At 47.7% G+C, this 27,940-nt stretch overlaps 10 protein-coding genes across 10 annotated transcripts; 5 read left to right on the top strand and 5 right to left on the bottom strand.

The window, feature by feature from the left end:
• Positions 1–1,328: 1,328 nt before the first annotated feature.
• Positions 1,329–3,010, bottom strand: RhiXN_06190 (FMN-dependent alpha-hydroxy acid dehydrogenase; the record flags this gene model as incomplete). The annotated part of the gene is made up of 10 exons (XM_043326006.1): positions 1,329–1,364; positions 1,420–1,546; positions 1,598–1,701; positions 1,740–1,898; positions 1,953–1,977; positions 2,041–2,189; positions 2,371–2,515; positions 2,569–2,656; positions 2,712–2,744; positions 2,800–3,010. The coding sequence occupies 10 exons, from the start codon at positions 3,008–3,010 to the stop codon at positions 1,329–1,331; spliced, it is 1,077 nt and encodes a 358-aa protein (XP_043181438.1).
• A 1,615-nt stretch (positions 3,011–4,625) lies between these two features.
• Positions 4,626–6,777, bottom strand: RhiXN_06189 (leucine-rich repeat protein; the record flags this gene model as incomplete). Its single annotated transcript, XM_043326005.1, has 2 exons — positions 4,626–5,318; positions 5,359–6,777. The coding sequence occupies 2 exons, from the start codon at positions 6,775–6,777 to the stop codon at positions 4,626–4,628; spliced, it is 2,112 nt and encodes a 703-aa protein (XP_043181437.1).
• Positions 6,778–7,104: 327 nt separating this feature from the next.
• Positions 7,105–8,273, top strand: RhiXN_06188 (delta-aminolevulinic acid dehydratase; the record flags this gene model as incomplete). Its single annotated transcript, XM_043326004.1, has 5 exons — positions 7,105–7,278; positions 7,344–7,711; positions 7,798–7,885; positions 7,942–8,058; positions 8,115–8,273. 5 exons carry the CDS (start codon positions 7,105–7,107, stop codon positions 8,271–8,273), a joined length of 906 nt encoding a protein of 301 aa, XP_043181436.1.
• A 339-nt stretch (positions 8,274–8,612) lies between these two features.
• On the bottom strand, positions 8,613–9,490 carry RhiXN_06187 (ADP-ribosylation factor family; the record flags this gene model as incomplete). Its single annotated transcript, XM_043326003.1, has 7 exons — positions 8,613–8,688; positions 8,739–8,814; positions 8,869–9,015; positions 9,070–9,174; positions 9,237–9,287; positions 9,338–9,403; positions 9,463–9,490. 7 exons carry the CDS (start codon positions 9,488–9,490, stop codon positions 8,613–8,615), a joined length of 549 nt encoding a protein of 182 aa, XP_043181435.1.
• A 293-nt stretch (positions 9,491–9,783) lies between these two features.
• RhiXN_06186 (uncharacterized protein) lies at positions 9,784–13,490 on the top strand (the record flags this gene model as incomplete). Its single annotated transcript, XM_043326002.1, has 15 exons — positions 9,784–9,820; positions 9,871–9,951; positions 10,010–10,108; positions 10,329–10,419; positions 10,481–10,719; positions 10,774–10,856; positions 10,905–11,014; positions 11,066–11,207; positions 11,261–11,439; positions 11,497–12,314; positions 12,374–12,530; positions 12,578–12,679; positions 12,724–13,070; positions 13,122–13,361; positions 13,411–13,490. 15 exons carry the CDS (start codon positions 9,784–9,786, stop codon positions 13,488–13,490), a joined length of 2,805 nt encoding a protein of 934 aa, XP_043181434.1.
• Positions 13,491–13,819: 329 nt separating this feature from the next.
• RhiXN_06185 (pectate lyase) lies at positions 13,820–15,047 on the bottom strand (the record flags this gene model as incomplete). Its single annotated transcript, XM_043326001.1, has 6 exons — positions 13,820–13,917; positions 13,969–14,132; positions 14,193–14,521; positions 14,579–14,640; positions 14,692–14,861; positions 14,920–15,047. The coding sequence occupies 6 exons, from the start codon at positions 15,045–15,047 to the stop codon at positions 13,820–13,822; spliced, it is 951 nt and encodes a 316-aa protein (XP_043181433.1).
• A 1,074-nt stretch (positions 15,048–16,121) lies between these two features.
• RhiXN_06184 (Flavin containing amine oxidoreductase) lies at positions 16,122–17,472 on the top strand (the record flags this gene model as incomplete). The annotated part of the gene is made up of 5 exons (XM_043326000.1): positions 16,122–16,133; positions 16,179–16,464; positions 16,514–16,620; positions 16,703–16,798; positions 16,852–17,472. 5 exons carry the CDS (start codon positions 16,122–16,124, stop codon positions 17,470–17,472), a joined length of 1,122 nt encoding a protein of 373 aa, XP_043181432.1.
• A 1,829-nt stretch (positions 17,473–19,301) lies between these two features.
• RhiXN_06183 (cytochrome P450 family protein) lies at positions 19,302–21,420 on the top strand (the record flags this gene model as incomplete). Its single annotated transcript, XM_043325999.1, has 9 exons — positions 19,302–19,358; positions 19,416–19,574; positions 19,618–19,692; positions 19,747–19,852; positions 19,911–20,087; positions 20,147–20,636; positions 20,693–21,133; positions 21,188–21,287; positions 21,340–21,420. The coding sequence occupies 9 exons, from the start codon at positions 19,302–19,304 to the stop codon at positions 21,418–21,420; spliced, it is 1,686 nt and encodes a 561-aa protein (XP_043181431.1).
• A 172-nt stretch (positions 21,421–21,592) lies between these two features.
• On the bottom strand, positions 21,593–22,143 carry RhiXN_06182 (phenolic acid decarboxylase; the record flags this gene model as incomplete). The annotated part of the gene is made up of 4 exons (XM_043325998.1): positions 21,593–21,788; positions 21,842–21,855; positions 21,940–22,008; positions 22,069–22,143. The coding sequence occupies 4 exons, from the start codon at positions 22,141–22,143 to the stop codon at positions 21,593–21,595; spliced, it is 354 nt and encodes a 117-aa protein (XP_043181430.1).
• A 3,220-nt stretch (positions 22,144–25,363) lies between these two features.
• On the top strand, positions 25,364–27,476 carry RhiXN_06181 (cytochrome P450 family protein; the record flags this gene model as incomplete). Its single annotated transcript, XM_043325997.1, has 9 exons — positions 25,364–25,420; positions 25,471–25,630; positions 25,691–25,749; positions 25,806–25,914; positions 25,965–26,141; positions 26,195–26,690; positions 26,742–27,185; positions 27,243–27,342; positions 27,393–27,476. 9 exons carry the CDS (start codon positions 25,364–25,366, stop codon positions 27,474–27,476), a joined length of 1,686 nt encoding a protein of 561 aa, XP_043181429.1.
• Positions 27,477–27,940: the final 464 nt, after the last annotated feature.

Here is a 27,940-nt window from a genome sequence, read left to right as displayed (position 1 = left end):
GCACTTGTTCTATGGTCTACAAGTACCGTTCCTACATATAAATGTATGATACAAAATATGCTATAAATCATAGAAATAATAGTATGACTACTTCGCATAATCAGACGTGTATATATGCAAGCGCCATGAGGAAATAAAGTATAAAAGGTCTTGTAGCGCTGCCAGTTTCCAAATATAGTAATATTCATGCCCATATTTGGATAGAGCAAGTATGATTACTCCAGTTCGCACTATTCACTATTGGCAATTAGGGGCGCATATGTCTAAATTAGTCATTCCATAACAACCTCCTCACTACCTTAAGTGGTTTCATCACTGTACTTGGGTAGTTTGTTACTGTCTTAAGCAGCTTGGTCACCATAGGATAGCTAGTCAATACCATAGTATAGGTCTTTGTTGCCTTAAGCAACTCATTTTCTACTTAGTTGGCCACAAGTGCCAACCCCCACTTGGTTCCTAACAATATCCAGGACATGCTGCCTTAAGCATTGCCAGTATCACTGGTAGTCAGCAGTTGCCTTACTTGTTGATTTGTAGTAGATATGGTCACAAGCACCTGTTCCACCAGCAGGTAACCCACCTTACAGTGTGGCTACAACAACATGAGATTTCTTGTTTATTCAATCTACCCTTGATGTTATTTGTGCCAAAATACAGCATACCATACTTACCAAAAGCATCAGCACAGAATTTTACTAAACCTGAACAAGTACTAGCTTGCATGAATTTCCCACCAAAACAACCACAAGAATCATACCAAAATTGATCAAAAGATGCCTAGGCAAAGTGTTCAGAATTGTACCAAAATTGGTCTGTGTAATTGTACTAATATTTGCTACCAAATTCAAGTATGCTATGCAGCCAATGTATGCTAGTTTGGTTACAAAAAATGCCAAATTCATCAAGCTGGTTTTGTCCAAAGTTTTAGGAACCCCAATTCATGCAGTGGATTAGCATTGTTACAACATGTGTACATGGTATATTGACATTGTTATAGTAGTACAGGGGATGGGGCAAGAATTCCAAGCAGTACAAATCCTGAGTTGAGTATATCCATCAAAGGTAAAAATCAAAAAGTAGAAAAAACAGCCTCTTCACTGCATTGATGCAAATGTGGCTTGCTATACACATCTTCTCTTAGACCTGGGATCTCTAACATCATTGGATGTGTTACAAATTTCAACAATATTGTTTATCCAACAATTTATACAAGTGCATACACCACATTATGCATCACCATACGCTGCATTTAGGTCACAATCTCTCCAACCCTCTACTCCAGTTGCGGATCCACCCAAAGCTAGCTTCGAACCAAGTGATAAAATATCTCAGAATATTGCGTTTTCGATTGCTTTCGTGTTTACCTGGCACGCACTCAGCTCAACTAGGGATGCTTTACCTATAGACCATGCTACTCACATAGGTTCGGTCTAGTTGGGAAATTTCCGAGACCCCGAGAAGCTTCATCGTGGTGGTGAGCTCTGTCTTAAGCAAGTTGAAGAACTTCTCAACGCCCTCCTCACCCCAGGAATTGGAGAACACGGCCCTACATCCTCATAAGCTTAAATCATGTGGAATGGACGAGAAGTATACGTACGATCGACCAATCCCAACTGCTTTCACGCCGAGTGCGAGCAGCTTAGCAATGTCGGTTCCATGGCGAACTCCTCCGTCTGCGTAGACCTCCATACTTGCAAGCACCTCGGGGCGTTCTTGTGAATATCAAGGATTATTTCCACGGCAGTAGGAGCGGTGTCGATGAGACGACCCCCGTGGTTGCTCACGTATATGGCTTTGAAACCAAGATCGAGGCACTTCTTAGCATCTTCCCAGGATACTATTCCCTTTGGTATGATAGGAAGTTTAGTTAACTTCTGGAGCTCAACCACAGACTCAAGCTAATCGTAAAGGTTCATGTCAGTAGTAGGCCAATACATCAATGTAGCACTTACGCTGCGGTCAGTGGAGTAAGTGCCGCTTGAAAAGATAAGTTCATTTAAGTTATTGTCGCTTTGGCACATCAGGCGAAACCAATCATACCTAGCATCAGGTGCCCCTACTCTACGTGCACGGGTTCGAATGCCTTGAATAGTAGGGTTATCCACTGTCAAAAATATAGCCTTATAGCCGGTCGCTTCAGCCTCAGCGAGCTGCTCAAGAAGTCTGGTGCGGTTGACCAAAGGATAGAGCTATTGTTGGAAAGAATCGATTGAGTATGCGCGATGAAAATATAGGAAATAAACTTGCCTGTCTGAACATAGTCTGATTGCTCAATCTGGCTGCGGCCATCTCTGCAGTTGTCTTGCTAGACAAGACGCTAGGCTATTGCATAAGAGAGACTATTAGGCTAATCAAGCGCATGCAAAGAACTGTGCCAATATTACCACGTAGAGCCCCCTGTTTTCCTGCTGCCCTAACGAGGTTCAGCTCACCGTTCTCAGGATCAGTATAACTGGAGTAAGCTACGGGAGCGATAAAGAACGGGACGGAGAACTTGGTCCCAAAGATAGTTTGCCTAAAGACACAAAAGTCAGATACATGCGTTATAGTGAATTAAACAAAACACACTCAGTGCTAGCGTTGGCTACATCGCGACCGTGGGATTGGTGGGGCCGAAGTTTGATTTGCTTCCAGATGTCAAGGTTAGCATGATATGCTGCAGATCCGTTTAGTCTATATGCCTATAAGAGTGGACGGTTACCGGAACATACTGTGTTCATCCAAAGACCCGGTGCGGATGAAAGCTATAATACAATATGGTTAATTCGTGTATGTGATTTAGTCCACCTGTCCACTAACCGTACTGAGTACCTCCAAGAAAGTTTTTAGCTGCTAATTGCATGTCATGCAGACTAAACATGTCTTCCAGAGGTGGCTTAACGCCCGCCACCCAGGAAGACGTGTTAAGACCGGTCTCGGGGAGGCCTTCCGTATCTAAGACGACAGCAGCAGCCAAGGAAGTATAGAGAGTAGCAGAAAGCGCACTGCTAATTAGGGCTTCGAATCGCATTGTGAAGAACGGGTGAATGGGGTGTACGACAGTGAGCTACGGCAGCTTGGAATGAGACTTACTCTCTTCTCGGCATTTATATACCCCAGCCTAACAAGCATGACCGGCCCGCATATGAGCAAACTCATAAAATTTACCGGCACCCAGTGTCGTGCGAGCACAACTTACTGGAATTTGAGGCTAAGCGAAGTCTGGGCTACAAGCGTTGGGAATACTCAAGCCAAGTAAATGCTCATGAGAATATAATTTTCAAACGCTGGATAAGGTAGTTTACGACAGCTGTACATTAAGAAGCTGTTAGAATGCTGTCACATGGATATCATATGTGCATCGGAATGTATGGAAGAGTCAAAGCTGAGCGAAGGACTTGGCGGTGGCGAGCGCATATAATGACATAACCATGGATAGTGAATGCTCGAAATCCAGTGACGTAAATGCATACTTCTGCACACGTTCTGTTATACATAAGGCCAATTAAAAAACCTTTGTATACATTCGAAATGTTGGAAGTCCGTCAAACCTTCCGATTGGCTTACCTTCCAATGGGGTATTTTGGGACTCAGGCATGAGTGAAAATTAGGGAGCAAAAATATCAAATTCCAGCCTTGGTCCCGCTTCAGGGTCTTACGATTACTACTTCACCTAACGCTGGCTCCAACTACATTCATGTCAGACCCAGCTGTGGTTCCCACCTCTGCGCATGTATCACTGCCCGTAAGATATTGACGGGAACCTCAAAGCTTTCAAAGATCGATATCGTGACCACGCCATAGCCAGCCTCAGCGCTATCCATAGTATACGTGTACATCCGTTAATCCCATCGAGATTATCTTCAATTGAATTCCCAACTTCATTCTAGGGTCCAAGCATCTCAAGGCCTCGATGTTCACCACAAGATTGGTAGATTCTATTAGAAGCAGACACACTTATAGTCCAATCACATGATGCAGCAGGAGCATCATGCAGATAAGGTGGATAATGTCGAGTAGGCGGGTGATTGCGTTAGCGCTTGCGTCCGGCGATATTTCTACCGGATACTTTATACCTGCGTGTTCCTTCCAGTCCACAGCGGTTGGCCAAAACCTGTTGTCAATGCAAGCCAAGTGGTATTTCTAGTTCCTTTTTCGTCAACTCGGGTTTCATGGTAATTTCAAGGTGCACCATGAATCTTAAGGTATCATTGAGGTGTAATTCATTACTTGGAATGAGCGAGTACGCTTGTGGACTATGACTAATAAGTTTTGAATTCAATAGAATGTGATGTATTGCATTAAAGACACGCATACAACGAGCGTTTGGGGTGGAATTACCGAGGCAGAAACTCTAGTGATAATCGATCTTGTTTTCAGGACAAGGAATCTAAATTCAGATAGGTTATCCTATAGGAAACGCGAGTCCAGCTGGGTTTAATCGCTGACTCAAGTCAGCACGCCCTTCGCTTATGGGCCTCCAAGTCGATCCAAAATTCAATCAAAAGTCCCGGTGAAAATACACCCGTTTAATGTCAAATTACCCATAGATAAATACCGGGATCGCAAGTTACAAAATGACATGTTAATATCTCCAAGACAATCCTCTAACGAACCGCACCCCTGCAAAATACAACTTTCGCCAATCACGCAATCCCACCTTGCTGCTGCTGACTGAGTACCTTCAACCAACCATCCCCGACCTCTGCACGAAGTGCCTCCATCTTGCGCCTGAACGCCTCGGCGTCGTCGAATCGTTGTTCGTCGGTGACAGTGGGGCCTGGCTCGTACACAGATGCAGAAGCGCGAGCTCGTCGTTTTGCGGCTTTACTGCCCATCGGTTTGCCACCCACCGAAGACGCGCTGGTCTGTCGTCGATGTGCAGAGGGGCGGGACGGTTTCACCTCGATGCACGGAGTAGGGGGTTCGGTTTCTTCGCGGATGGTGGAAGGCATTGCGTGAGGCGTTGGTCGCTGTCCGCGCTCGCGCGAACGGTGGATGGAACCCGGTGAGGAGCTTAGTTTGGGAGAGGTGCCCGTGCCGAGGAGGCTTATTGATTGAGGCGAATGGGACAGAATTTCGTTGGATGTCTCGCGCGAGTGGACCACGCTTGTGCCTGAGCTCTCTCCGATATCGTCAAGGTCAACGATACGAGTTGGTTTACGTTTGCGAGGCTTGTTGTGATGGTGGATGACAGGCTTTGGTGAGACAGCTGCAGCAGTCATAGGGGGCGGGGAGAAGCTGGAGAGGGGCTCGGAGTGGTCGAGGTCGGTGTTGGCTTGCTCTTTGGAGGTGGCGGAGGCTTCGGCCCAGAGACGCAACGACGTTGGGACTCGGCGCTGGTGCGGGTTCAATAGGAGGGGGCTCGGGCCCTGATACCGTAATACTGCGTCGTTCATAGAAGCTGGGCGGAGTCCCATCGAGAGTGATGGACTTTCCTTCCTTGAGGAAATATTCAAAGCACCTGGCGCGATATTCGTCCTCATTCTCTGTGAATGGGTTCCCCTGTATTGAAATATTAAGAATGTTCGGCAACCCCACCAGTCGCCCAACTTCGGCACTCTCCTCCACATGGTTCAACCGCAGATCGACCCGTTCTAGGGCTCGTAGCCGTTCGAGACCGCACAAACTCTCCAATCGGTTCTTGGACAAGTCGAGGTTCGTAATCGAGCCGAGTGTAGCATAAATACCCAATACCGATTCGATCATATTATCAGAAAGATTAAGCGAAACTAGATTATATAAAGCGCCGAGGCCTGAAGGAACAGCAACGAGAAGATTAGAAGACAAGTCGAGGTGTGTGACGTTGACGAGATTAGCAAGGGGTGCAGTAGGGAAAAATGTGAGCCCGTTGTCGGCGAAAGAAAGCCTGCGGAGGCGAGACCATTTGTGTGGCGATATGGTGGGTGGGGGAATACCGTCGTTCTCTGGATCTGGTTCGGAAGGTTCTGGTACGGGATCTTCGGGAACGGTGGGAGGTAGCTGGGAGGCGCGCCAGGAGGACTGTCGGGAGCTCGTAGATGAAGAAGGTCTGTGTATTCGTCGGCGCCTAGGAGCAACCTTGCCCTCTCGTCGGAGCGGATCATCCACGACCGCGTCGATAAGGATATCCGATACGTCCTCTAATCCACTCCGTTTGATAGTCAGACTCCGCAAATTGTCTGCTAGTCTATCCCATCCGAGAACCGCCCGGGGGTCTACATCCAGCAGCTCCAGGCTCTGTAAATTCTTGAAGACATCAAAGGGGATGACCTGATCGGTTAGTGGATCTTGAGCGAGTTCGGCAATAAGCTTGAGACCGGCCTGCTTGATCGAGAGTGCGGGAAGTTTGGTGAATGAGCTATAGATATACTTGAGCTCCGCATCAACAGGCGGTGGCTCTGATCGACTCCACCAACTTCCACCGAGCGAAAGTCTAGACATCGTACTCATGGCCGAGCTCGACCGAATGGATACTGCGTCCGCACGATCGCCCGTAGCGAGTTGGGAAGCAAAGGAAATAGGACGAGTGGGGTTGAGGAGTTTGACTTCGAGAGGACCAACGGGGAGCTCCAGAGCCTCGAATCGCATGAGCAAGTAGAAAATATGGTGCAGGTCTGTCGTTAGCACCATTCCAGGATCCGGGGCCGATGCGAGTCCGACCCAAGAGAGGAGATTGGGAAGGGCCGAGGGCTGCTGGGACCCATTCGGCCGTCGTCCATATCCAGCACCAGCCAGTCTCTGCTCGTGAGTGCGTATGAACGTCGCCCACCGACGTACATAGTCGTCTCCCGCCTCTGTTTCAACCACGATTGACATAGTTTCTATCTACATCGAACGTTGGGCGTCAGCACTCGAGATCATACGCCGTTGTGACGATTACCTGGGGGTGTTGGCCTCGTGGTTGTTGGGAGCAATCTCGGCCCTGCTCACGTGAATCGCTCTCACGCTCCCCTGATTGATCTCGACCGCCCCAGTTCTCCGCCACAATAATGGAAATCTCGTGCGTCATTTTTCTTAATTTTTAAATTTTCCAAGCTTGATCGGTGGGGTTATTCTAAAGACGTATACAGATCGGTTCTTCAGGGAGGCTATCATCATCCACTCGCAAGAGAATGGCAGTCTCGCCGGAGCCTGACCAAATCGATGTTTATGTACCCGATATTCATCACCGACGATCCCCAAGCTGAAGTCGACATTGCGGCTTTGCCTGGACAGAAACGATGGGGAGTAGACCGTCTCGAAGGTTTCCTCGGACCACTTGTACAAAAGGGACTGAAGAGTGTTATCCTATTCGGTGTCCCGCTGAATTGCACCAAGGTAAGATAACATCACACACATCGCGCATAGACCCCACCTCCCACCGCCTAACTCGACCAAAACAGGACGACCACGGAACCCCCGCAGACGACCCCAACGGACCTGTCATCCTCGCCATCAAAAAGCTCAAATCGCTATTTCCCGAACTGTACATCGCAGCCGACGTCTGTCTGTGCGAATACACCTCGCACGGGCACTGCGGATACCTCTTGCCAGGCACACGCATCATCGACCAGGCAACCTCGGCCGAACGCATCGCCGACGTTGCGCTCGCGTATGCCCAAGCGGGTGCGCACTGCGTTGCGCCCAGCGACATGATGGACGGACGGATTGCGGCCATCAAGCGTAAACTGATCGATGCGCGATTGGCGAATCAGTGCACGCTGATGAGCTATTCGGCCAAATTTGCGTCGGGACTGTATGGTCCGTTTAGGTGCGTTCATACTCATTTACGTGTTTTTGGTTTGTATTGTTGTATTGATTGGCGGATGTTTTTTGGGGGGTGGGGTGGGTTGACAGGGAGGCAGCTGGGAGCGTGCCCAACTTTGGTGATCGCAAATGTTACCAACTTCCGCCGAATGCGCGTGGCCTAGCTCAACGTGCGATTGTGAGTTTTGATGCCTGCTTGCGAAGAATAGAGTTTGATTGAAGGTCGTGTTGTAGACTCGGGATATCAACGAGGGTGCCGATATTATTATGGTCAAGCCTGCTTTGCCGTACCTCGATGTGCTCGCTGATGCGCAACGCATGGCTCCGTCCCATCCGCTCGCATGTTACCAGGTAGGTACTCGATTTGATATTCAATTTGAGCATACGCCTCAATTGCGATCGTACAGGTAAGCGGAGAGTACGCGATGGTCGTTGCCGGTGCAAACGCAGGGGTGTACGATCTAAAAACGATGGCGTTTGAAACGAGCGAGAGTATGGTCAGGGCAGGGGCGACACTTATTCTTTCGTATTTCACACCTCAGTTCTTGGACTGGCTAGAAGCTTGATAAACGTATCTTGCTGTGTATCACACGGGAACGATGGTATAAACGAGAGGATAAGATGTCAAACAGTCGTTCCATGTTCGTAAACTAGAGATACCGTTGCGCGAGCCAACACCATGACAAGAAAGCGGCCTGTCCACTTGGCCCACTAGAATATTATCCCCAGGAGGCTCGACGACCAGAAAAAGAGATAAATCTGAGAAGAAAGAAAAAGAATATGGACATGAGGACAAGCAAGAGAAGAGGAGGATAAAGGAAGAAAAGAGAAGAAAGCCCCGGTGTTAACACGCCACAAGCCAACATAAGAATCTACAAGCGTCCTGCCGCACGGCAGTAGGACGGTTAAGCCTGCCGCTTCTTGACGTTCTGGGAGAGCCATTGCAGACCCTCGAACAGGCCCTCGCCGGTGGTTGCGCAACTAATCGAGTGGGTGAGTGACTATCATTGGGCGTAACACGGATGCCTTACCTGGGGTGCACATACCACGAACGGTCGCGCATCCTATGCAAGCCGAGCTTCTCGGTTACTTCCGCTGGAGACATGGCTAAGCGGCGCAAAGTGATAAGTAAGAGCCTGACGTCAACGATGAGCAACATACCGCCGGGGAGATCTTGCTTGTTAGCGAACACGAGCAAGAGGCACTCTTTCATCTCCCTATCCGCGAGGATGCGGTGCAATTCTTGTTTGGCTTCGTCAATACGTTCTCGATCTTGTGAGTCAACGACAAACACGAGGCCTTGAGTACCTGTGGACCATGGGTTAGCGCCGAGGAGAGAGAGGAAGTAATCAATATTCGTACCAGTGTAGTAATGTCTCCAAAGAGGACGGATCTTGTCCTGTCCGCCAACGTCCCATACATTAAACTTGACGTTTTTGTAAGTTACAGTCTCCACGTTGAATCCGACTAATTGCGACGATTGCCACTTATTAACCGAGGGTAATTCAGAGAATATCAGCCTGCCTTACCAGTCGGGATCGTCGTCACGCTCTGATTCAACTTGAGTTTGTACAGGATGGCTAGGAGCGGGTAAGAAAGCGGGACAAGAGGCGGAAACAAGGCAGCTCACTTGTCTTGCCCGCTGCATCAAGACCGAGCATGAGCAGCCGCATCTCCTTGTTGCCAAACATCTTGGCTGCATTTCGGAGAATGGATAAGCATCGAATATGATTGGGGTTGAAGTAAGGAACGCACCAAGAGCCTTGGAGAGATTCGCGCCCATGTTTACGAGATCAAAGTGGGGAGAAAATCAGTGGCAGAGGAGAGAAGAACGTTCGGGCAGTGGCGGGTGGTGGTAGGGTGATGATAAAAGGATAAGGGCGCCAAAAGAGTGTTGAGAAAGTTGGGATTGGGATTACAGCGCACTTGAAGCCGAGCCAGGAAGAGGGGGTCTGGCGAGCTTCCCCCAACACGTGCCACAACACCCGTATACGGCGCTTACGATCACGTGTGATTTACCACGCCTCCCACACCATTCTTGACCACGCCGCCCACATTTGTTCTTGACACGACGGAATGAGGCTCGTCAAGCCTGCTTGGATTAAGCATGAGGGTACGCAATCATATCTGATTATATACTTTAAATTATATACCACCCCACAGATCCTATAAATAAGAAACGGTTGCCAATATTTACCATTCATGTGCACCCAGACGGCAGCCGCGTAGCAACGGGAGGTCTCGGTGAGCAGTCATAGTTTACCTTGCTCTAATCAAGCTACTGGAACACTACTGTCTTTAGATGCCAAGGTGCGAATATGGGCGACCAAACCTATTCTTAACAAGGAGGCGGAGGAGACGGCGACGAATAGGATTCTATGTACCCTGGGAATGCACTCTGGTATGCATGTCTCTTCCTCATCTCTAAGTGTATCTGATAACTCAACCGCGTGATGCTCGTTTTCGATGGAAATATTGCACTCGCTAAACTTGCTGTTACCCCTACTGGCCTTCATTTCCTCGGCCTCAAACCGCACAAATTTAAACTGCGTTTCCTTACGACTCAATTTATCTACTTTCGATCAAACTATCATTGTTCGCAATATTTGGCACTTTTGCAGGCCCTGTACTGGTCACCCGATGGTCTCATTCAGGCAAATGGCTTGCATCTGGCTCTGACGATACAATTGTTATGATCTGGGATTTGGACCCGTGAGCATTTTTTTGCAGAACCCCTTTGTTGTTACTTCCGAAACTCTAACTCGATTCACAGAAATGGTGGTGGTCGCGTTTTCGGATCCGACGAAGTCAACATTGAAGGATGGAAGGCGTTGAAGCGATTACCTGGTCACGAAAGTGGCAAGTTTCACTCCATTCCTGCCGGCAGAACAACAACAACTAATCTATCACTTAATTTAGACGTTACTGACCTCGCCTGGGCCCCTGAAGACCGATACCTCGCCTCCGTCGGTCTAGATTCGCTTGTGATTATCTGGAGCGGATACAACCTTGGTGAGTGCGTGCACTTACCTCGTGTTACGCACACTCCTGACGAACCGGCTGCAGATCCACTTATTAAGCTCGATGGACACCAGGGGTTTGTTAAAGGAGTTACATGGGACCCTGTGGGACAGTTCCTAGCTACTCAGGTACGTTATTTCTCCTCTCGCTTGACATCTGGCTTAGCTTCGCAACAGTCAGACGACAAATCTGTGAAAGTCTGGCGGACAACCGATTGGGGAGTAGAAGCGACTATTACTAAACCTTTTGAGGATTCTCCTGGGAGCACGTTCTTCCGTCGATTGAGGTTGGTCCCCTATGCTTGCATCCCTTTCGGTTTTTGTTGATGGCGACGCAGTTGGTCCCCAGATGGCGCGCACATCACCGCGTCAAATGCGATGAATAATAATGGTTATGTATTTGTCGCGGCGGTCATTGAGCGTAATCAATGGAAGAGTGATATCAATCTAGTGGGTCATGAAAACACTGTCGAAGTCGCGGTACGTTGTATCCCTTCTTGCCCCACATCAATCTTTGTCACGTAACTTCTCAGGCATACAATCCGCACATATTCCTTCGGAATGCCAACGCAGCAGCCACTACATCTAACATTTGTAGCGTCGTCGCTCTGGGTGCGGACGACCAATCGGTCTCTGTTTGGCAGACCAAGCATGCTCGGCCGTTAGTAGTGGCTCGAGAAGTTTTCGATCGTCCGATCATGGATCTAGCATGGTGAGATCACGCCTCATGGCGTTTCTGATCGCATTATTGATGCAACGTTTATCTCAGGTCATGGGACGGGTTGACCCTCTACTCGTGTTCCTCTGACGGAACAGTCGCAACGTTTCACTTTGAAGAGGCTGAGCTGGAGGGAATCGTTCCCCACTCGGTTCAGGACGAATACCTCAAGAAATTCGGATTCCACGAGCAGAACGCAGAGATTAGAGCCGAGCAACAGAGACAGAAAGAAGCGTTCGAACGAGCTCAACAGGCTCAACAACCAGTCCAACAGCAAAAGCAACAGCAACCGTCCACAAACGGAACACTGGAGACCTACGTGCCTGGACAGCAGCAAGTGACGATCACAAAAGACGGCAGACGCCGTATCAAGCCCAGTCTGATTGGTCACTTGAATTCATCGGGGAGTGGGATACTTGCCACGCCGGCTCCTGCGATTCCCACAGCGTCCTCTACTCTCCAGAGTGCATCGTCGGATATACCTTCTGCATCGGCAATGAGAGTCCCGACTGTGCCAAATACAGCTCCGAATTCTTCATCCAATACATTCTCCAACGCTCCAGCTTTGCCCTTTTCGCAGAGTGTTGACGCCGATGGTGATCATGACATGTCCGTTCCGATCGACGCGTGGGGACCCAAGGGCGAGAACGCGACCAAGGTGAACCTCAAGCCGCGTACGCTTGGCGGGGACCGGAAGCGCGAGCCCGCCGGACCGGTTCGAGAACTTCGGCCGGCCTCGGGCGACGGGAATGCGGTTATCGTAGGAGCGAGAGTATTGGATGTTCCGAGCGTCAAGAGTTCGTTGAGTTGTAAGGTCGAAGGATCGGATAAAGATTCTGATACTGTGGAGATCAAGAACGCCGAGAGTGGTGAGTAAGGGTTTGTTTTGCTCGATGCGGGTGGGAAAATTAATCAACTTTCTATGTAGTGGAGAAGCCGACCGAGATTAATTACTATCGAAAATCGGAGACGTGTTGGTTGGATTACTTGCCTGGCGCGGCACTCCAGGTGGTTGCCACGATCAATTTTGTTGCTGTAGCATTGGAGGACGGCGCAATCAACTTTTATACGAATACCGGACGACGGTAAGTTGACCTTGCAAAGCCGTAAGCGTGATCTAATAATCCCCCAGGGCCATGTCGACTGTTTTACTTGATTCGCCCTGTTCTCATCTTGAAGCGTCCAAGCATTTCTTCTTGCCATATCTGCTACCGGAATGGTTTATTCTTGGCAAGTAGTCTATCTTATTTGTGGTTGCGTATCTCATTCCGTCAATAGGAACGTACGGACCGCCTCGGCCCTTTTCCCTCCGACCTCTGTCCTCGCTCTTCTCCCCACCGATACCTCCATCGACTCGGTTCAGCTCCGACCCAACGGCTCCCACCTGATTCTGCTATCTTCCGGAATCGCAGTCTCCTACGACGCATCGCTTATGAGTTGGACACGAGTAAGCGAACCCCGTTGGGCAGACGGTAGCGATTCTTGGACAGGTCGTCAACGAGGACCCAGCTCGGCCCGGGGTGTACTAGCAAATATGGAAGTTGCACTCACGGATATCCGAGGTCAGGACGGAGATACCAGTGCGATTCGCCGTCCACAGTGGTGGAACTCTGCGTTGACTCTTGGTAAGTTTGGCTTTACGGCATAGTGTACTTGATTGATGGACCCTGGGATAGGCCACCTGGAATCGAGACTTGCTGCCGCCCAGCTGCTGGATAGCCCAGCAGAGTACAAGCAAGCTCTATTACTATATGCCAAGCGATTGGCCGACGAGGGCTTCCGATCTAAAGCAGAAGAACTTATTAAAGAGCTTTCTGGACCGATGTATTACCGGCCCGGCCGTGAAGAGAAATGGCAGCCGGCGGTGCTGAATATGAACAAGCGCGACCTATTGAAAGATGTCTTGGGTATATTTGGTTAGTAACATCACTCACCCGGCACAGCAAGTACTCATGCAGACTGTAGCGCGAAGCAAGACGCTCGCCAAACTCGGTCAAGACTATCAGGAAGTATTGAAAAAAGCAAACGAAAAAGAGGATTATTGATTAACTGGACTTTAGTTGCGCTTCCGCCCCCCCCCCTTTCCAACGCGTGTATCCTGTATATTTTGTATTTTGCTTTGCCTTGAACCTTTGTTTATTAATGCTTGTGGTAGTAATCGGCTTTCATGATCAAGTATATGCAACATTCGATGACTTTAGGCTTGACCTCAGCACTCGGTCATTAACCTTAGCCCAGAACTAGACACTGGATGCAAGTCTACAATCCAGTCCTTCGTCCACAGAATTTTGTGCAGGGTATTTTGATTTGGAACAAACATCGAATTCAAGAGCATACTATCGTGATCACATACAAACTATGCTACAATAGAGATTTAGAACGAGAGCTTGGCACCAGCCACGGATTCTACATAGCCCTTAACCTCGCTTGCATCCTTTAGATTGTAGCCATAGCCAACTGAGCTCCAAGTAGCTACAAGGATGCGTCAGATAAGGGCTTCTCCTATGTGTTATGTACACTTACTGGTTAAGGCAGTGGCGGCTTTTCCGCCATAGTCATTCCCACTGAGGTTAGCATAGCCATTATCGGTACTGTAAACAGAGTTCTTGCAACCTTCCCAGATGTTGTTTTGAACGAGCAGCTCTGCACCGACGCGGGTGTTGATACCGTCTTGGTTGTTCAGGAAACTATTTATTATTTTACCCATTAATTAGCTCATGGTTAATGTTAAAGCTCCATTAACGTACTAGTTATTGAAGATGTGACCGTGGCCGAAGCGGAAAGAGGGAGTGCGTGAGTTCAAGTTCTGCCACTTGTTGTATGCATAGGTAACTTGAATCCCGAGGTCTTCGCTCTTGTTATTATCAGAGTGTCCCACGAGAGAGGCCTTCCAGTGATCATGCAGGTAGCTGTTGGTCACGGTAACGGCGTAGCAACCATGAGTAATATCAAGAAGGCCGTCATAATAGTCTTTGTTGTGGTCCTTGTCGGACCAGAGCTCAAGGGAGTCGATCCACACACGGTTGGCAGCTTGCACGCCAATCGCATCTCCAGCGTCGGCAAGTACCTTGCTGATCTATTTTTTACGCTCGTTTAACCTCAGTAGTTCCGTAACAAAGTCTCGTTTGTATACCTTGAGATTACGGATGATGACATTTGAAACGTCAAGGACGCGCAAACCGACACCATTCAAAGCTAATGTTTTATTAGTAATTTGTCTAAACGCAACTTTAAGCAGTAACCTACCAGCACCTGATTTTCCTAGAACAGACGTGTTGGATCCAACTTTGACCACCTCGTTACCGGTGATGGAGCCAGAGATAATAATAACCTTGGCACTGTTGCCAGTCACCGCTGCCTTCAGCTCGTCGAGGGTGGTCACAGTGACGGGAGTCGCTGATCCACCACCAGTGGTACTATGTTCAAATAGATTTAGTAATCCAGCTACTCCGAGCGCTACACGTAGGATCCTACCCTCCGCTGAGTGTAGCATAGCCTAGAGGTGCGCTATCGCTCGCTGAGGCCCGTTTTTGGAGAAGGGGGTTGGCAGAAACAACTCCGAGGCCAGTAATAAGAGCGAGCGCAGATGCCGTGAACTTCATGCTGAGCAGAGAGTAGGCAGTCGACTAATGGTGTAGTTTTTGTAGCACAATCCAGACGCTTTATATGTGCGTGTAGGTCTATGGGAAGTTGCATATATTGATATAATGACGCGGCCCGCTAGGCAGCGCCACACCACCCTTGAGCCTGGATAGTGAGCAGATGACCTTGAGCGGGCCGACATTAATACCTTCATTCTTCGCCCGGAATGAGACTTTCGGTCTCGTGGTTGAATCATCGAGCTTAGGATGCCGTACAATCTGCAATGGGAGATACAGGTTTGGTACAATCACTAGTGCCTGTCCCAAGGAATGAAGACACAGTTGCAATGCATCTTCGACCCCCCTCCTATAACGCTTGTTCACCACCTCGAAGATTACGCCTTCGTTATGAGTATATACCGATCGGTTTATTGTCTTCTGCAATCTTTTGATCAATGAAGGGATGTCATATATAAGCTACCTTCCTTCCTGAGCATGCCGATGTCGATCACGTGTGATGCGGGTGCGACTATTAATAGCAACCACTACACATGTATCAACCATTTACTTCTTGTTCTTGCGAGGTAAGAGCGACAAGATCCACGTGAAGAGGGTCCCTTCGGGAACTCGTTTGGTTCAGAACGCCAAGAACCTCAAACTTCCTACTGCGAAGACTATGCTGGGGAACCGCAGTAAAGAGACGCAGAGCAAATGATATAGACTCAATAAACGAAATTAGTAGCGCCCGATTACTGTGGTCAGACTCGCGGTCGCGCTTCGGGACTTTGTTATCTTATATTCATCCCATATCACGTGGACACCAAGATCTTTTTGGATTACATTTTCGTGGTTGATGACGACAGCGATTGGAGTGCTTGGAGGAGGCATATCCGGCCTAGCTACAGCCTTTCATCTTGTTCGTCGTCTCCCACCTTCGTTTCCTGTGAATGTTATTCTATTCGAGAAAAACAAACGGCTTGGCGGATGGATCAAAAGCGAGTCTGTTGAATTATCAGCACCCTCTAACAATGCCTCGGGAACCCACTCTGTTGTTCTCGAGGCTGGGCCCCGCACCTCAGGCCACGTAGCCTAGAGATGCTCGAGCTTGTGAGAACATCCCAAAACTACCGATTTATTTCTAATATACTCTAGATACATTTGCTCGATTTGGAGCCGGCCCTTGTTCTCATCCAAAATTCTCATCCCGCTGCGCGCAATCGCTTCGTATACTTTCCTGAAACCGGTTTGACACGCCTACCATCCAGCATTCTCTCTTTGTTAAGCTCTCAAATATCAAAGCGTCGGTCTCTCGGTAGCTTGTTGCCGTCTGTACTAGCAGAGCCCTTCAAATCCTCAAATCGACCATTGGGTCTAACTGATGAATCGTTTGACCAATTTATTTCACGACGCTTCGGTCCTGAGTTCGCTCGCCGTTTTGGTAGCTCACTTATTCATGGGATATATGCCGCTGACTCACGTAAACTCAGTATGCGTGCTGCTTTTGGATCAGTTTGGGATGCCGAAGACCGAGGTGGAGGCAGCGTCATCAGAGGAATACTTCGAGGACGATAAGGCCACCTCATCTCGAATCCGAGTATGAATTGGGAAGGACACCTGAGATCATGAAAGGGATTAGCGTGTACACTTTCAAAGGTGGAATGGGGAGGATCGTTCAGTCTCTTGAGGGTTGGTTGAGGAATGACCCCAGGGTTGAAGTTCGGGCAGGTAGCTCCGTCCACGCCGCCAAACGTTCTGAAGACGGTGATATAGTGGTGAGCATTATAGTTTCAAGCATATTTTATCCAGCTGAATCTATTTTAACCAGTTGGAAACCTCTACGGGAGAAGTAAAAGTTTCTCACCTCGTCTCGACTCTTCCGCTTTCCCGAATCTCCAACATTATCTCATCTCTGCGTCAAGTACTGGATATGGGCACCAGTCCCTATAGCACTGTCCATGTGGTAAATATGGTTTTCTCACCTGGCCAATTTCCGATTCACCCCCCTGGCTTTGGCTATCTTGTTCCCCGCCCCGAGGCTGGTTACGATTCCGCAGACAATCCTGTTCTCGGTTGCGTTTTTGATTCGGCCACAGTATCTATTCATAAACCAACGGTTTTAACTTTGATGCTTGGCGGTCCTTTCCCGATTCGATCTACACAGTTATCTATGGAGTATATCCTGTCCCTTCTTTCAAGACATCTCGGCCACGAACGTCTACCGGAACCAATTGTTCATCGTTACCATATTCACCATGATTGTATCCCAACTCCACTTGTTGGTCACCTCGAACGGATCTCCACTTTACGTGAGGCCGTGCAACAGGAATGGGCTGGGAGTTTAGAAATCATTGGATCGGGCGTTGGGGGGGTTAGCCTTGGAGATTGTGTTCGGGACGGGCGTGCAGCATCGATCAATATTGCGCGAAGGCTTCAAAGTGGTGGCTAACTTTCATTACTTGTATTTTATTATACAATGAAATGTATTACCATTCTATCCCACCAACCCGGACATACCTACCAAACTTGTCGCGTGATCCCATTCTACAAATATTGAGTTCTCGCACATCCAAAAGCTCTTCGGGAGAAAGGAGCGTTCCGAGGGCATGTGGGTTTTGACTTATTGACTCCTCAATTTGAGTCATAGAAAATGGTGTGCGCTGGCGACTATTCCTCTGTGCGGATTTGCGGTATGATGTATTTATTACAGTGCAGTGCAACTTGAGATCGAGAGTTAGGCATACAGATATATGCGCGAGTTAGTAGTCCATACCTTCAGCGGCCTCGTTTCTGTTATGAACCCCTCTTCTATGAACCTTTTATTTATCGTCGCTATTGTCAAAGTGAGTGCCAGATGTTCTGCACTACTATATCTGCTTACCTAATACACTTACACTCCGCAAGTGAGCTGTCGCTTTCGGGCTGGTAGATGCCGGCCCAAAGTACATAACATCTGCCTCACCCGATGGAGAACGTTGCATAACATCGAGCTCGTCTAAACAGAGTTGTAGAGGTTGGCCCTGCAGAGTCGATTCGACGTAAGGTTTGAGGGAATGTAGTAGACTGAGAGCATCCGCAACCGTTTTTCGATATGTTTTGGTATCAGTTTCACCTTGTGACGAATTTGTCTCCGGTAGGCTCGATTCATTTTCCCCCACGGTCAAGTTCATTACACCAAGTGTCAAATGTAACCGACTGGGAGAAACCACGATCGAACTATCCAGTCCGGCAATAGGTGGCGAGACAGCCAAGAGGCTATCTGTAAATTGAGAAATTTGTGTAGTAAATGAAGATATATGGTCCTATGATTCCATCATCTTGTATCAGCTAAATTTGGTACAAAGATTTCTCTGGTGACGCACCAATGGTACACTAATAACTAGAAAAGCGTGTCAATTTGCGAGGCATGGCCCTAAGCAACCATGGACTTACAATGGGTTGGCCTCTCTCTTGCCTGCGTAGACCTGTCTGTTCCACCACGCCCTCTCCAGGATCTCTTGGAATTTCCTCGATTCCCTCCTTGGCCTAGATGATAACCGGCGTGTCCAGCGGTCTCCATTACTTTGGATATTCTCCAAATGATAGAAATTAGCGCTTATTAACAAGCAACAAAATCAGAATCGCTGGGAGCGCCTCCTCAAGTTTATTAAGAGTCTTATACACTAGATCTGAGGTCACTTCAAACTGATTGGTGTCGTCGTAACCCGAGGTCGGGACTCAGAAGTAGTGAGATGACATAAGCCGAGCTTATTTGAGGATGACCTTATTCCTCATAGCAATTCTAACATGCTGGTACCACGAAGGAACGTTTCCAGCTCTCCGTACATCTCAGATACTTCGAGATAAACCTGGATGGACTAAGATCTCCATGTGACGATCTATGAGTACTTTCTCCGAAAATATACCATTTTAGTAAGTTGTCTAACTCGGCCGTCAAGCAGCTTCTAGAAGCCCAACGATGATCCGGCTGTGAGACAAAATTCCAACTATACGTCAATATGTCAGCGTTTTTAAGCATTTCAGTAGGTTCTCAAGACTCGGCATCAACATGTTTACAGATTCGGACATTGCTATGTGGATTGGCACATAATTTTCTGGTCAATTCGACTGGTGTCGGCCCGAGTACGGACGGATCTTAGGTACTTCTGCAAGGAAGCAAATACTGCATTGATGAACGCAACGGAAGACTAATATATAAAATACTAGTAGTCTTTGTGCTTGCGTTAAACTTCGACTGTGTACCCCGACCAGCTGCTCGCTCAACTCGCCTTTTATACAATGCTCGATTATAATATCCCCGCCCACTATTATGTCATTGGCGTCTTTGGTACCTTGGTACGTTGCCTCCCAACCTTTTCGGGTTTTGAGGCTGATCATTCTCCTGTAACATAGGCTGCCTATGTATTTATTCCATACCTAACAGATCCACATGGCTTGCGTCGAAACACAATTGCTGGGCCTAAATTGGCAGCGCTATCTAATGTGTGGCTCGCCTACGTTGCATCCAGGGGGACAGAAGCCAGGTCGTTCATGAATTACACCAAAGATATGGTAAGTATTATCGAGATCAGCGGAGCATACATACAAAATGTAGTCCCCATTCTCAACAGGGAAGGTGGTTCGAATTGCCCCAAACCATATCAGTATAGCTGATCCAAAGGCACTAGAGGTATATCCGATAATCTCCGTAACCCAGTTCTTTGTTCACCATTGCCTGCATTAGGTTGTATATGCTCACGGCAATGGCACGCTTAAAACCGAGTTTTACGATGCATTTGTCAGCATTCGCCCGGGCCTATTTAATACTCGGGACCGGGCGGCACATACTCGTAAGTATTTAAGCTGACCAATGGTTAAAAGCTCAGCTAAGATAATTATTTCCTTTAGGAAAGCGCAAGCTTGTATCCCATATCTTCAGTCAGCAGAACGTACTTCTGTTTGAGCCCCATGTGCGGCGCCATGTCCGAGCATTTTGTGCACAGTGGGATATGCGGTGTGCTCGTGCAACTGCAGGCGAGCTGCCTGATGCTCATAACGGAAAGTCGTGGTTCGACGTTCTTCCACGTACGTCATACAGCTCTATGAAGATTGGGCTGATGCTAAAGTGTGCACCCATATCATAGATTTCAACTTTTTGGCATTCGATATCATCGGAGATCTTGCGTTTGGGGCTCCTTTCGGTATGATTGCTGCTCAGAAAGACATTGCGCCTATGATGGAACATGCTGGCGAAAAGGCCGAAGTCAAATATGTGCCGGCAGTCCAAGTCTTGAACGACCGAGGAGATTATTCTGCGAGCATGGGTGTACTTCCCATGTGGATCCGTCCTATTATGAAGTATGTCCCTTGGTTCTCTCGAGGTAACACAGCCGTACAATGCCTTGCGGGAATGGCTATTGCCGCTGTTGAGAGGCGCTTGAAATTCGGCTTGCCCGACGAGCCCCTGGAAGAAGAGGAAGAAATCGATGAGAAACTATCCAAAGGCAAGAAACGGACCGATTTATTAGAGAAGCTAATGCAGGGAAAGGATGAGAATGGTGCACCAATGGGTAGGGAGGAGCTCACTGCTGAAGCGCTCACCCAACTCATCGCCGGGAGCGACACGACAAGCAAGTAAGTGCAGGGTCTCTATTAGTTGATTTACCGTTTGTACTCAAAAGCTCTCTCAGCTCATCCTGTGCTATCGCATATTATCTAGCTGCCAATCCCGAATGCCAACGCAAACTTCAGGCCGAGCTTGATAAAAATCTCAAACCAGTAATTTCGAGCCCTCCGTCAACCAGTCAATCCGGAATACCGCCTCTTCCTCCGTCGGATGTTGCTGCTAGGTTTGCCGATGTCAAGTCTCTCTCCTATCTACAAGCATGCGTAAACGAAGGGCTTCGCCTTCATAGTACATCTGGTATTGGGCTGCCTCGGGTTATTCCGCAGGGATCAACTCTCGAAGTATGCGGCGAAACTTTCAACGAGGGAACAATACTGAGCGTCCCATCGTATACTATTCATCATAGCCAGGAGATCTGGGGAGATGATGCGAATGATTACAGGCCAGAAAGGTGGTTTGAACGCGAAGTAGGAAAAGAATTCAACCCATTCTCTTTCGGGCCAAGGTAATCTGGGTTACTACTCCTGTTTAATCAAGCTAACAGTATCATCATATTTAGGGCTTGTGTTGGGCGGAACTTAGCGAGTATGGAACTCTTGATTATTATTGCCTCGGTCTTTCACAGATACGAGTTTGAGTTATCACAACCGAATCAAAAGGTAGGATCAATCATACTATTCGCAGTGGCGAATTGCTGATATATGATTGTAGCTCTACACTAGAGAAGGCTTCCTAAGGAAACCACTGGAATGTGTACTGGGGGTCAAGCGACGGGATATTAACCTTCCATGAACGTAATATAAGTTAAACTTATGCAGAAGTTAAATCCAAGTGGTTGTGCATATGTAGTTCGAGATTAGTACTAAGATTGTGAGCTGTTCAAATTAGGCAACCCGTAATTGTACATCAGGTTATCAACATGATCGACAAGCCCCTATCCAACTCCGAACTTTGTCCTCATGCTTTACAGAGTAATATCATTGTTATCTATATCCTCTAAGTCACCTTGACCTTCAAAGATCCTATCGATAGTTGCCTGTTCAGGAATGATATGCCGCTTCATTGGCAACCCTGCCTCCCGGGTTGCCAACCCCCGCCATCTTTCTAGGTCTTGCACGCTCCGCTTATTACCATGGGCTTGCTCTGGAAAGCTCCAGTGACTGGTAAGATTATATTAGCCTCCAGTTCTATGCGATTCTATCTTTTAGCGCACCCATATGAAAAGGCCTGGAAAACATCATTCATTAGTTAGGATCCATCCATCCAAACTATTTAAATGAGGATAAAGATAGGCCGGGTATGAGTACTTACCATAAATGTTGTCAGACGTTTGTGAGGTAGGTCGACAATCAGAGATACTATTGTATCGGTTTCCTCAACCTGGAAGCCCATTTAAGTGAGTTCGAAACTAGTGACACAAACAGAGAATATCATTGCTACCCAGCTGATTTGAAATATTTCGTCCTCTCGCACTTCCTGAATATGGCAATGCTGGTAGTTGAACCTTCCTGCCATTGGACCGCCTTGGCTATATCACCCAAATACCAAGCGGACCCGATCTATGAGTATGGATGAGCCCAAAGTAAAAATATCAAGCACCTACATTGCTGGTCACAGTGGTGACAGAAATTAATTGAAGCTAGTCGCCCCCGCACACATTGGTTGAGATACATACAATAAACAATGCGATCCTGAGACTTCAGCCATATTTGATACTTCCAACCGTTGTCGTACGTGTATTGTATGTGTTTATTCACAATGGTCGAGATAGGCATTCTTGGTGGTGAGGCGGTGATCGAGAAAAGGGATAGATAAGTAGTGTTGGAAGGCCGAACAATTGAATATGAGCCTCTTTTTATATCAATCTCCGGGCCGCATCAATGGGAGGTAATGAAATAGTTTGGAATGTCGTCATTGTATGCACATATCTTGAGATCGATCATGAATTTGTGAAGCTGCTGTCCATTTCATGCCAGCTGACCGCAGAGCTACACCTTCCGCTAACTTTTAGGTTGTGTTTGACGCCAAACGTTCATTTTTGCGCGTACTGGAATAAATAAAGGCGATCGAAAAGACAGCTAACTAGTTGTATCTGATTAATAACATATACATGCAAGGGGCACAGCATTTAATTCAACAGATTCTATTCGTTCTGAGAAATAAATCTCTATGGATGACGTCGCTCGAGAATATATAGAACAGATCATTACCAAAAATTTTGCTGCTGCGGTTGTTGTCCTTCTCCGTGAATCTTTCAATCACATCGGCTGCTTCTTAAGGCCATCATGATCCAGTAGAATTTTGCGTTCACTCTCAATATGAATGTTAAATATTTACCCCTATCTTGTAATCATAGCTCTACTAAAAATACTGGGTTCGCGAGTGCTCGGGAGCATCCATGGCTCTCTGTGCACCCGCGGAACTTTACAGGATATTGAGGCAGCCAGGCCGCTACTCCCTTCGCCTAACTGGTGACTTATGTAAAGATGGTAGAGCTTATTGAATGTAATGTCAGTCCGCAGAGCCACGGCGAGAACTTCCCACTCCATGGTACCCATGTGCTATACTGCTCCGTATCCCTACACGTTATCTCAATATTACGACGTTTCTCGCCTGCACGGTCTTATTTCTTTTCATATATGCTCCATTCCAGGAGCTTAGATAGTTGGACAGCTGTGTATATGGGATACGGTATAGCCGTTAGTTTTCACTGTAATTTTCTCTCCTCTTTCTCTCGTATCAAGCTCAAACCCAGTTAATCTCCAAGTGTACTTCGCTTGCTTTATTCCTCTACCACACTTTTATTTTACTCAGAATACTTCAAAAGTACGGTATTACAAACTCAAAGTTGACCATCGTCCCGCTTTTTATTTAATCACCTGTCTAACATGCACACAGCACTGAAGAAAATACTGTCTATAAATTTCCAATGGTTACGGGGGCGAACATCTGGTGTGGAACGTAGCCTTAATATTAGTAAAAGCATGTTATTACCCCCACATCCAACCGGTGAACAATAGATGACCTCCATCTTACCCAAAATTACCAAGTGACATCGGGATCAACGAAATGACGGTGGGCGAGCACGCACGTTCACGGCTATAGATTGTAGTTCCAATTGTACGATTATCATAAGGTGGGTTAATTCAGAAGCAGGAGAAAATTTTTCAAGTACACAAGTGGAATCCTTCGGAAGACATCCTCTAGTCCCGTGTAGTGGATGCAGAATAAGCGCCGAATACACATATCTTAAAATGACATATTTAACCACTGAAGAAATCTATGGGGAAAGAAACCGAACAAGGCTCTGGAGCTACTTAGTCATTACAACAGACTGGGGGACCCACGGGGGTATGCTTCCAAGTTGCATGTGTAGAGCACGCACTCGCGATACCGGATATCCAGCCCTTTCCACCACCACCAGAGCGCGACGCCGTCCTCAACGAGGAATAAGACCAAACATATGCAAGTAAAGTTAGCATCAGAAATGTGTTGGAAAGTTAACTTTCCTCCCAATGTGAGCACCAAAAGTACAGAAAATCAGGCTGACGTCCAGGTTTTCCCAGGCATCCGCACCCGAAAATGCAGAATCCGCAACTCGACCACATGCAGATGAGCTTGGGATGCAGATCCATGAGAGTGCTGGTCGGATTTGCCAGCGCTCCACGTAAAAATGCGGTTTTGGCATCCGGAGGTCGGGGTTCGCTTACAGAACTCGAGCGTTTGTGTCCGACCAAATGCTCAGGGTCAAGTAATAAATTGTAATCCCCTGGCGAAAGTAACAGATACATATACTTGATATTTCAAAAGAAAGTTGGTGAAAATTATGTATGCACAAAGTAGTCAGCAGGGAGCTCCTAGCCCTAAGTTTATCAGATCGGTCTTTCATGGGTTTAAGTTCAAGCCATTTCAATGGGGGCGATGTGACCCAACTGGATCGTAACATTACATTGAAATTGCGACCGGATCCATGAAGTTCGATCTCCGCAAATGAACACCAGATTGACCACTTCTTTCTTGGTGGGATGTCGTAATCGAGTGCGTACTAAGGGAAGTTTTAATTAGCTCATAGTGGTAGTATGAAAACCTATTGCAAGTGCATCTCAACAGATAAAAGCATGTAGGAACATGTAGTGTAGAAAATGAGCGTCATCGATGTGTCATCAGGTAAAATGACTATCGCTGCCGATCCAAGAGCTGGGTTCGCGCGCGGGATGTGCATTATTCGAGCGCGCGGCAGCATAATATCCAGGAAATAGCCGGACAAAATAATCTTGGTATGGTTTTTAACTCTTGGTTTATTTGTAGGGTTATGATATTCGCTGGAGAGCCGAGATATGTATCTTGCGAAGCAGTCCACTTCCCGCGCGCCAGGTTAAGTCACCCCTGTAGTTAATTCTCCACCTCCCACAGTCAGGTTCGCGGGAGCGGCGAATTCCACGTTGGTGAAATCTTGTTTTGCGGAGCCCACAAGCCATTATCCCTATCAACCTATCTTAGAAGGAGATTAGACTAACCTGTCTCGCCATTGCATCCCGCGCGCGTCTTAAGAATCTCGATGTAGGTACGAGGGACATCGCTGGGGTGGTAAGATTTCAAGAACCACATGCGCGCGGGAAATCGAACGGACCGGCTGGCCGATTTACTACCTCTCGGAGCGCCCCCTAGAACAACGCGAGAGGTATAAAAGGGGCCCAGGTTGCTTGAGACCTCAGCCATTGGAGCCTCTAGCAGCATGCCGTTGTCTTCACTTCCTACTTCTTACTATCTTCTTGGAGGGGTTGTGGCCTTCGTAAGTATCCATATGTGCCGAGATTGGTCAATAATAATGCTAGTTTGCAGGTTGGGTGGTACCTTGTGCCATTCTTGTATGATCCCTTCCACCTTCGTCGATCAACAATCCCTGGCCCTAAGCTCGCAGCAATCTCCAACCTGTGGTTGGCGTATGTTTCGGCCAAAGGCCACCGCAGTACTTCTGTTCACGAACTTCACCAACGATACGGTAAGAATCTACAGTAGCATATGAGTAACTGGAAGCACTGATCCATACTATCAATTGTAGGAAAACTCGTTAGAATTGCCCCCGATCACGTCAGTATTGCAGATAGCAAGGCCGTCGAAGTACGTTGATTCGAGTTCCATATCCGGTGATCCACTGATCGAGTTTCTTCTTTTAGACACTATATGCCCATGGGAGTAATGGGTCGCTCAAATCAGACTTCTACGATGCATTTGTTAGCATCAATGATGCATTGTTCAGTACGAGAAATAGGGCCGCGCACGCAAGTATGTACTTCCAATGCACCCCGACTTTGCCCCGTCATAACCCCGCACAGGAAAGCGAAAGCTAGTATCGGCTGCTTTCTCACTCCAAAATGTTCTTCATTTCGAACCTCATGTCCGTCGTCATATTCGGCTATTTTTCGCACAATGGGATTTAAGGGCGGCAAAGGCCGCCAAGGGTAGCATCGAAGGCGCTCGAAACGGATGGTCATTCTTTAACGTCCCCAGCCGTAAGCATCTTCATACTCTTCAATGTCTGCAACTCAACTTTAGCATCGAGCAGATTTCAACTACTTGGCGTTCGATATTATCGGCGATCTCGCATTCGGCAAGCCTTTCGGAATGATTCCAAACCAATCGGACGTAGTGCCCATGATTGATCACACCCCGGAAAACCTCGCATTGGGGGATAAAGCCAAGCTTCGTTATGTTCCTGCGATTTCGGTTCTCAATGGCCGAGGAAACTATTCCGCGAGCGTCGGTGTGCTTCCTGTCTGGATCCGTGAGTGGGTCCGCGTTATGCCCTGGTTTGCAAAAGGAAGCCAGGATGTCCTGAGCTTGGCGGGAATGGCTAGCGCAGCTGTTGATCGACGATTGAGGTTCGGAGTTCCCGAGGAAGAACCTCTTGATGATGAGGAAGAAGTAACGAGCGGAGGACGAACGGATTTGTTGGAGAAACTTATGCAAGGAAAGGATGAACACGGAGAACCAATGGGGAGAGACGAACTAACCGCCGAGGCATTGACACAAATGATTGCCGGAAGCGACACCACTAGCAAGTAAGTACTGTATGGCTCGGGAGCATGACAGTAACTCATTTTTTTTTCAAGTTCATCTTGCGCCATTACGTTCCATCTTGCAGCAAACCCAGATGTCCAGCGAAAGCTTCAGGCTGAGCTTGATACGGTTATGCCCAACATTCGAACCTCTCATCCGCCCACCGATATTAAGGATCCCACATCGCCACCACTTCCCCCTGCCGCATCCGTCGCCAAATGGGCGGATATTAAGGCTTTGCCGTACTTGCAAGCAGTAATCAGCGAGGGCATGCGACTCCATAGTACATTCGGACTCGGGCCACCGAGGATTGTTCCCAAGGGTGGATTGGAAATCTGCGGCGAAAGGTTCAAGGAAGGTACAATTCTGAGTGTCCCGTCATACAGCCTCCACCATAATCGGGAACTCTGGGGCGATGATTATGAGAGTTTCAAGCCGGAGAGATGGTTTGGACGTGAGCCTGGAAAGGAGTACAACCCGTTCTCTTTTGGACCGAGGTGAGGAGATCAGTGTTCCTGGTGCTCGTACAGAAGTTAACTAGTGGTTTAATGCAGATCGTGCGTTGGAAGAAACTTGGCGACCCTGGAGATGACGATTATTATTGCTTCGATATTCCACCGATACGAATTTGTGCTCGACCACCCTGGACAAAAGGTACGTGAATTGAGTTAGAGGAGCGTCACATTTTCTAAGTCTTCCATCAGCCGGGTATTGTTGAAGGGCTACTTCGGAAGCCAATGCAATGTGTATTGGGAATGAGGCGGCGACCTGAAAGTTTGGCAGAATAGGGAGTAAAGCAATTAGATGTAGCTATTAACATTATGAATGGAGATTGTACGTTGTGTTTGTATCATCAAGGCACGGCTATGTGAGATCAGGCAAATTCAAGTTGGAGAACATTGAAGCTTGCTTGTGGTAGAAAGGTTGTGGTAAATTGTAAATGATAAATTACCGACCGTTGTGGATCGTAGGGCACGTGATCATTTTAGTAGTTCCTCAACTACGCCTATCGCGCATATAGTTCTTATTCGTCAATAGGCTCTCAAGAAACCTACTCCGATAGTTCTTGATGGTGCGTCAGACTAGTATTCCTATGTGGCAATCTCGAACCGCCGAGGCCGCAAGCGATAAGCAGATGCGCAACATCTTGGCCTCAACTGGGAGCGTACTGGCAATAGTTGACGAGCATAGACCATCCTAGGTCGGGTATACCATTTGAATAAGTTTCCAAAGGCCTAGAGCTCCTCTCTGA

Source organism: Rhizoctonia solani, chromosome 7, assembly GCF_016906535.1.
Source record: "Rhizoctonia solani chromosome 7, complete sequence".
In the NCBI taxonomy this organism is placed as follows: Eukaryota; Fungi; Basidiomycota; class Agaricomycetes; order Cantharellales; family Ceratobasidiaceae; genus Rhizoctonia; species Rhizoctonia solani.
Note: the sequence above shows the minus strand (reverse complement) of the source record. Positions and strands in the feature narration are given on the sequence as shown.